Source organism: Daldinia loculata (assembly GCF_022478755.1).
Source record: "Daldinia loculata strain CBS 113971 unplaced genomic scaffold F4817scaffold_36, whole genome shotgun sequence".
In the NCBI taxonomy this organism is placed as follows: Eukaryota; Fungi; Ascomycota; class Sordariomycetes; order Xylariales; family Hypoxylaceae; genus Daldinia; species Daldinia loculata.
The window spans coordinates 64,743-72,145 of NW_026054890.1; the positions used below are offsets into that span (position 1 = coordinate 64,743).

Below are 7,403 nucleotides of genomic sequence, written 5' to 3' on the forward strand. Positions count from 1 at the left end.
ATGCCCGTGAGAGATATTATATGGCAATCTCGATCGCCAACCAAGAAAGTCGCGATAATGCATATTTATATACGGGATTACACATGCTGCTACAGCTATCTTCCTCCAATGAACACGGTCGTATTATAATATCAAACTAGCGTCATAAGTAAATGTTGTCATATTTCACATGTCGCAGACATCCCGGCCGATCTTCACTCCATACGATCGTGATGGTGGAATTGCTCCGGGTCTGGCCTTCAGTGACGTCACATGCACGTATGAATAAGATCCTAGATTCCTAGGCAGACCATTGCTCAGAAATACAAAAAGGTCGATTAGATGAAGTTTCTACACTAATCACAGCTTCGATACAAAATAGTAAGCTCCAAGCTAAAATATACAGTACAACTCACAGCGAATACTTGTGATAATAATTAACAATGCCTGTCGAGGTCAAAAGCATAGACGAAATTAACGGCTTGAACGGCAGTCCTGAGCCGCCTGTCGTGTCGACGATACCGAGTGTGAAAGTGACGGTTGAGAGGAAACCGTTTCTTCAGCCAGATGATGACCAGAGGTTACCGCATACTGGTGTGTATTTTCACCTTCGACTGTACGGAATACCATCTCGCTAACTTACCCGCATAGGTACTGCTCGGGCCAACATAGCAGCGACTTATGAGAAGCCCTACGGAACAACGGAAGACGGATGGGCGAGACAGCACCAGGATAAAACAGTACTCCAGCAGCACTGCGAGTTCTTCGACTTCGTAAGTAGACTCTTTTACCCCTTTCTTTACTCTATCCCAACATACTAACCCCTTTCCCAGGACCACGACGGTGTAATCTGGCCGCAAGATACATTCCGGGGCTTCCACCGGCTCGGCTTCGGAATATTCCTCTCCCTACTCTCAGTCTTCATAATACACGCCAACTTCTCCTACCCGACGGTATCAGGGTGGCTTCCAGACCCATTCTTCCGAGTGTTCATCGCCAACGTGCACAAGGACAAACACGGTAGCGACACGGGGACGTTCGACACCGAGGGCCGGTTTATACCGCAGCGGTTCGAGGATATTTTTGCCAAGTATGGCAAGGGCCGCGATTATCTGACTATTTGGGATGTCGTGGACTTGCTTAAGGGGCAGAGGTGCATTATGGATCCTGTGGGGTGGTTTGGGGCTTTCTTTGAGTGTGAGTGAATATACCTACTTACATACCTGTTATTCCTGTTGTGTCGTGTCGGGGTGGTAAGAATACATGACTAATGCTCGAGATTATAGGGCTCGCGACGTACCTGATGCTGTGGCCGGCAGACGGCAAGATGAGGAAAGACGACATTAGGAGGATCTACGATGGGAGTATCTTCTATACCCTTGCGAACCAGCGAGCGGCTAAGAAATAGGCTTAAGCATGGTTCAATGATAGTGAAGGGAAGCTAGAGCGTTTGGACCAGACTTGCAAAAGACAGGTTCTCAACTCACAAGTTACAGTAGACGTAGCAACACGACGAAGGCAAATTTCTCCCTACATACCTAGGTACCTAGGCTAGGTAGGTAATCAATGTGTAAACTATCCTGTATTAATAGATAATAAATTATGGCATACAGTCGCATGACCTGAAAAGGGGCTTATCTAGCCCTCAGGTATACCATTCGGTTCATCAAGATATCGAAAACGCGAAGATGAATGTCAAAGCCAGTGTCTCTCCAATCTAAGAAGTCATCAAGTTTATTGGCTACGACTAGACAACAACGTATATTGGGACGAGATTTTACACTAGTTGCAGCACCTTAAACCAACACGCTTATACACTCCCAGTTCACTTATACGTATCGTCTATGAACAATTATTTCTTACCCTCCATATACCATCACAACCCGCCTCGCTATCCTCCTTGTGCAAACCAAGCCCCTATTATTTCCCATCTCAACCCTCAAACAAACCATCTCCTTAGCACCGCCCAAGCATATCACTTCAGACAGCACGCACACCGAGAACACGTCGACGAGCCTCAGCAGATTTTCCAGAAAGCCAAGGCCAGGAATTACATACCCAGCATAATACGTAGTAAGGCATTGTCGATAATTGGAAATAAAATATAAATCATCTAGGAGAGAGGCTGGACGTTAGCTATTCCGTCTCTCTAGAGAAGGCACAAGCACAAACTTGTTTCGGCAGCAATCGCTCGTAGCACGACATATTTGAGGTCCTCGAGTCTTAGGCTTCGTTTACCATGCGTAAGAATGGGACGTCCTAGTTATTTCAGGTATAGGCGAGCATCCTTTTCTGTGTATCATCCAAGCCACCATATAAGACCATATATGGCGACATAGCTACAATATATTGTAGCAACCATAGTAAAGGGGTATAAGCAAATATGTCTTTCCGGGATAGAGCCACGTCATGGTTTTACCTTAGGGTTGCCCACAGAGTCACCGAGAACACTTGACATCTTGAAAGAGATTATAGAACAATATTTTCATTGCATATACTGTCGAGCTAAACGCAGAAAAACACTCTGATGAGTACCTAGGTTAGCTAAAGGCATTGGTATCTTACGGCCCTCAATTCCCAACTCCCCCTCATGAACATTATCTAAGACCCAAGACACATAATCATATACAAGCCTAAACCGTATCATTAGTCGCCGGGGCCATACCCTGTTTCCTCGCTTCATTCAGCGCCTTAAGCTTCGCGGTTCCAAAGCCTGCCACGCCGTCCTCCTGGTTGTCACCGAGCCAGGGCTTCTTGGACTCGCCGAGGATGCTTCCCGCAAGGAAGTACACGATTAGGCCGACGATGATGCAAACGAAGGCGATCGGGTACATGAAGTGGATCGCATATCCGAACACATGAATGCCGATGATGGTACCCCAGAAGTTGGCCGTTAGCAACGAGATATTATAGAAAGCCGCAGAGGCGATGCGCAGGAGGAACGGCACCACCGAGTAGAAGAATGCGAGTACCAGCGTGTAGCCCACAAGGTACCCAGCCGCGGAGTTGCTCCACGTCGCCTGCTGGAAACTCTCGCGGTCGAAAATAGCCGCTTGAACGCCGTTGATAAGCATACCGAAGAGACCCATGAAAGACAGCACCTCGTACATGGGTCGCTTGCTGACATACCACTCCTCAAAAACGTTGGTAAGACCGTAGCATGTGGCTCCAACCAGAGCAAACAAATCACCCTTTAGCATATTTTCTCCGTCACCCCCATTAGTGCCCTGGATGTGGTCGCTAGCGAGTAGGATTCCCATACCACCGCAGCAGATTAGTATGCCGAGGATCTGGAAGATCTTGTACCGCACGCGCAATAGGAGGAATGAGATGATAACAACACACACGATGGCCCAAAAGTTGATCAACTGCGCGGACAGGATGTTCGTATAGCGGTAAGCCAGCACGGTGAAGTAGTTACCCTGAACATCGAGGAAGCTAAGAATGAAGTACTTCCAGCCATCCCGCAGCAAGATCTTGCCGTATTTTTTAAAGCCGTAGGTATAGAGCGTATACGTTAGGTAGATGAGCGATAGCAAGATGTAGGTGAAGACGGTCTGGAACGCTGGAATGGAAACGCCGCCGTTGGCTAGGAAGGTAGAAAAGGTGTTGGTAGCTGTGATGCACAGTGAGAGCGTCTGGCCTAGCAAGAGGACGATCCAGAAGTCGGTGGTAGTAAAGTATGAATACCAATGGAACTTCCTAGCTTCGATCTGCTGCAACCCGTGGCTGACGGCTTCGTTGGTAGCACGATCGGTGTTGGTGGCACCGTAACGGCTCTCGTTGGTGCCGCTACCGCCTGTTATTTCGACGGTAGTGGTAGGAGCCTGGAATTGGCTTGTTTTATTATAATCGTCCATTTCGAATTGCTTCATCCGACTATATCCTTGGTGTCGATGGGCTCGTTTAATAAATGTGTCTCGGAATGTCTGTACGGTGGTAGATGAGATATCTGAGAATCTCATACAAAATCGACAAGCGAGACGGGTATCCTGATTAAATGCAAATGCGCCAAATGGATTATAATTATGATCTGGTATCCAAATATCCCAGATTATATTCGTGTAAGTCTTTCTGTCGTCCCCCCTACTGCAAGCGCAAAGACTTCAAGTCGCCTGCAAATGATGTTACCTCGATGGGAGAGCGCACATAAGTCTATGCGCGCGGGCGGGATTTGAGATAATAGACAAGCAAAAGGTCATGAGATGAACTCGGTTCATAGGACGTATATAAGTCTAACTTATAGCCTGTCTATTTGCAAGACGCGAAGGGTTGATAGCTTAAGGCGGAATCGTTACTGAAGAAGAAAAAATTATATCGGGTCTGGTCGGTCTTGTCTAAGTTGGTCTTGTCTAAGTTGGTTTTGGTCTTGTAGATTAGACAAGATCTGGAAAGCGACCTCCGTGTATGGTGGGGTGCTCGTGGGGTATTACAGGCATACCACAGGCATACCACAGGCGTGCTTGCTTTCGTAAAATCTTTGAATTCGGGCCTTCTATTGGTTGGTGTTATCCCAGCCCAGGTTCTCTTTCAGCTAACTAACAAGGCTAGCCCTAGGCTAGACCCCGTGGTTACCTATCGCCGGTCTCCACTATATTAGCACATGTTTCCAGGCCTATGCAGTTGCTAAACTCTTATTAGCGCGGGATTCAGTCACTATCAATGAGTTTTCATGTTTAGGTACATAGTATTTACTTCCTATTATTACGAGTCAGTTTCCATGAAACTAAAGTCTTTAGTCTTTTTACAGTTGGCATCAATTAGATATCAAATAAATATATAATTCACTGAAGGCCTAGAAACCTTCGATACCGCAAATAACCAGCGTTTGAATAATACGACTGTAGGTACCTACCTTCTTCTTCTTGATAAGTCAGAATATTGAATGGAGAATTTTGATAACGTAAAGTCTCATCGCCATATTGCCAATCTTGTGTCCAATACACCAAGTAATCGATATCACCAGCTGAACTGAAAGCTGCCCATAAGCACGCCACATGGAAGACTAGGAACACGGTAAGCTTAAGCACACGCATATTAGCTTGCCGTGGCGTTCGTGGGGGATAATATACTTGTCGACTAGCATGGATATACTATACATACTGCTAAGTGCTTCACAAGGTTTCATAGTGTCTCTAAGCTATAATAATGTCCAAGTGTTTGACTTGTTGGTGCGACCATGTGATGCCTAAGTTTAAACCAAACCGCTATCTCGACGGAATTCACCTAAGGCTTATCTAGACCCCATAGAATATCTAGCCTTCTAGTATGAGCTGATTATGGGCAAGTTTCATGAGCTCACTGGGTATATTTGCATCAGGTATTTTAAGAGCTTTGCTAAAGTTAGAGCTACGTTTGAAATAGGAGAAGAGCCAAAGGTGCAATATGCGAATGCCTATCTTTTTATATAATCATCTCGACTTACTAGGATATAGGTTTACAGCTATAACACCTGCCTCGTCATTCCACAGACTATCAAGCTCTTCAGAAGAGCCTATAAATGATAGAGGAACCTACAGGTTCACGCAAGATCACAATAGATGCAACAATCATGGAAAACTCTGAAAGGCTGGCACTAGAGGGTTAATGGAATACTACATGTATCGGGGTAAAACCAATGTATCCTTATAAAACTCGTTCTCGTAAATATGGCTGGTGTAACTATATTCACGAGCGCCGTCAAGTTCCTTATAAACTAGGTAGCTAAGGGATAATCTATTATGGCCATTACTCTTAATAATTCAAATAGGAGATCCATACGACAAGCTATCATTGATAACTATGCGCACAGGCTATACTTGGTTCTGGCAGCTGGATGCTCTCGAAGAGCTTTGGCTGAAGATGACTATTCTATACAACTTAGCGAAATAGAAAACATCGCCCACCAAGAGGGCCTCCCTAGCAAGCGAGAAGTACATATATGATTCTTTTATGAATATTGGCTCGTGAATCTACATCTGGGTAGCCCCGAGAAGGCAACCTCCTTTATATAGGCACTGCGTGGAACTGCTCGGTGGGTTATACAAATACGATAATTAAGTATGCTAGCTTCAAGAGCAGTCTACTCGTAACCTACGTTCGATTAAAGGCTTCAGAAATGTGTTGAGCGAGAGGACTGGTGGCCTCCTATTTGCCTATCGGGGTTGGCAAGTCTCTGACATCAAGATAATGTGCTCTTCGCAAGTTAAGGCAGGGGCATTACTTCTCAACAGGGTACAGGAATTTACAACGTTGCTACTGATATTATTCATTGATATTGCAACTTAGATGAAAGTTTACCCCTTTAATATCCCGAGATCACGCTCCTAGACGGGAGTGATATAGACACTAACTACTCTGGATAGGTTGGGTTATCATGCCAATAGCCTAGTTGTATGCCTGCGTCATCATTCAATTGCCTGATAGGTGAGATAACATGTGGTATATAGAAATACCGTACGAAAATGCAGTAGTTATATCATTAAGACTCCCCAGTCCCATCAGCTCAGCGAGCACGCTCTCGTCCGACAACGTAACTTACCGACGAATAGCAAGGCAGCTAAACCCAAACCTCGGGCGGACGTCGGGGACCATATCATGCCGGATCAGCTGGAACGCAGAAGGAGGTCAGCACTCGCCATCGATTGGGCTGATTCGACCGCGGGCGCCGGATCCACCAGCGCGAGCTCGCAGGATCTTGGCGGCAGCCAGTTCTCGCATCAGTCGTTGGGCGCGAAGTCGAAGCACGTGCCTGGCGCTTTACCAATGACACCCGGAAATTACATCTTGATCTTGACGTGTTGGTGGCATACATAGATTTGTCGCCCGACCTATTAGACCTAAGATGGGGTCCCTAGATCGGAGTGTACTATGGCCCATAACGACTCTACTTGCCAGGCGGGTCTCCACAGATGCTCCCTAAGCCGGTGCCTTGGTCCTGGCGAGGCGAAGATGGAAAGATAGGACTGTGCATGTGGCACGGCATCCCAGACCTATCATGTCGCCTCCGAATACCAGCACTGGCTTCAGATCCTCGAACCTTACCTTTCTAGTTAACATACCTATATCACTCAAGTATATTGATCAACAAAACAGCTTTACGCATTTGCTTTCGGCCCATCTGCCGAATTTCGAATCCCTCAAGCGAAGATCGTAGATGTCATCGCTGAGCGTAAGCGAGGGGAGCTATGATTCGCATATGGACCCTTACGAGCTGCAAACGCGGGGAAGCCTTATTTGCTGGGTGAGTTGACCGAGGAAACAAAGAGGAAAATATCTTAGAGATCAGGTAGTGGGGGTCACCGCTGGCAAATGAGGTCTCCTAACGGCTCATACTGGATAGAGACTAGTCAAGAGTTAGTAGGGAAAGTTATACCTAGTCGCTTCTATGAACATACGGGATAGGCGATTGTGTTCGTACGCAAAATGTAATTACTTATAAATAG

At 46.2% G+C, this 7,403-nt stretch overlaps 2 protein-coding genes across 2 annotated transcripts; one reads left to right on the plus strand and one right to left on the minus strand.

Moving 5' to 3' along the window:
* The first annotated feature begins 325 nt into the window (after positions 1-325).
* On the plus strand, positions 326-1,586 carry F4817DRAFT_161718 (Caleosin-domain-containing protein). Its single transcript, XM_049298094.1, has 4 exons — positions 326-573; positions 631-752; positions 813-1,176; positions 1,266-1,586. The coding sequence occupies exons 1-4, from the start codon at positions 423-425 to the stop codon at positions 1,385-1,387; spliced, it is 759 nt and encodes a 252-aa protein (XP_049157506.1). The 5' UTR covers positions 326-422; the 3' UTR covers positions 1,388-1,586.
* An 881-nt stretch (positions 1,587-2,467) lies between these two features.
* On the minus strand, positions 2,468-4,364 carry F4817DRAFT_342223 (DUF914-domain-containing protein). The gene has a single exon (XM_049303888.1). The coding sequence runs from the start codon at positions 3,942-3,944 to the stop codon at positions 2,613-2,615; it is 1,332 nt and encodes a 443-aa protein (XP_049157507.1). The 5' UTR covers positions 3,945-4,364; the 3' UTR covers positions 2,468-2,612.
* Between the last annotated feature and the right edge of the window lie 3,039 nt (positions 4,365-7,403).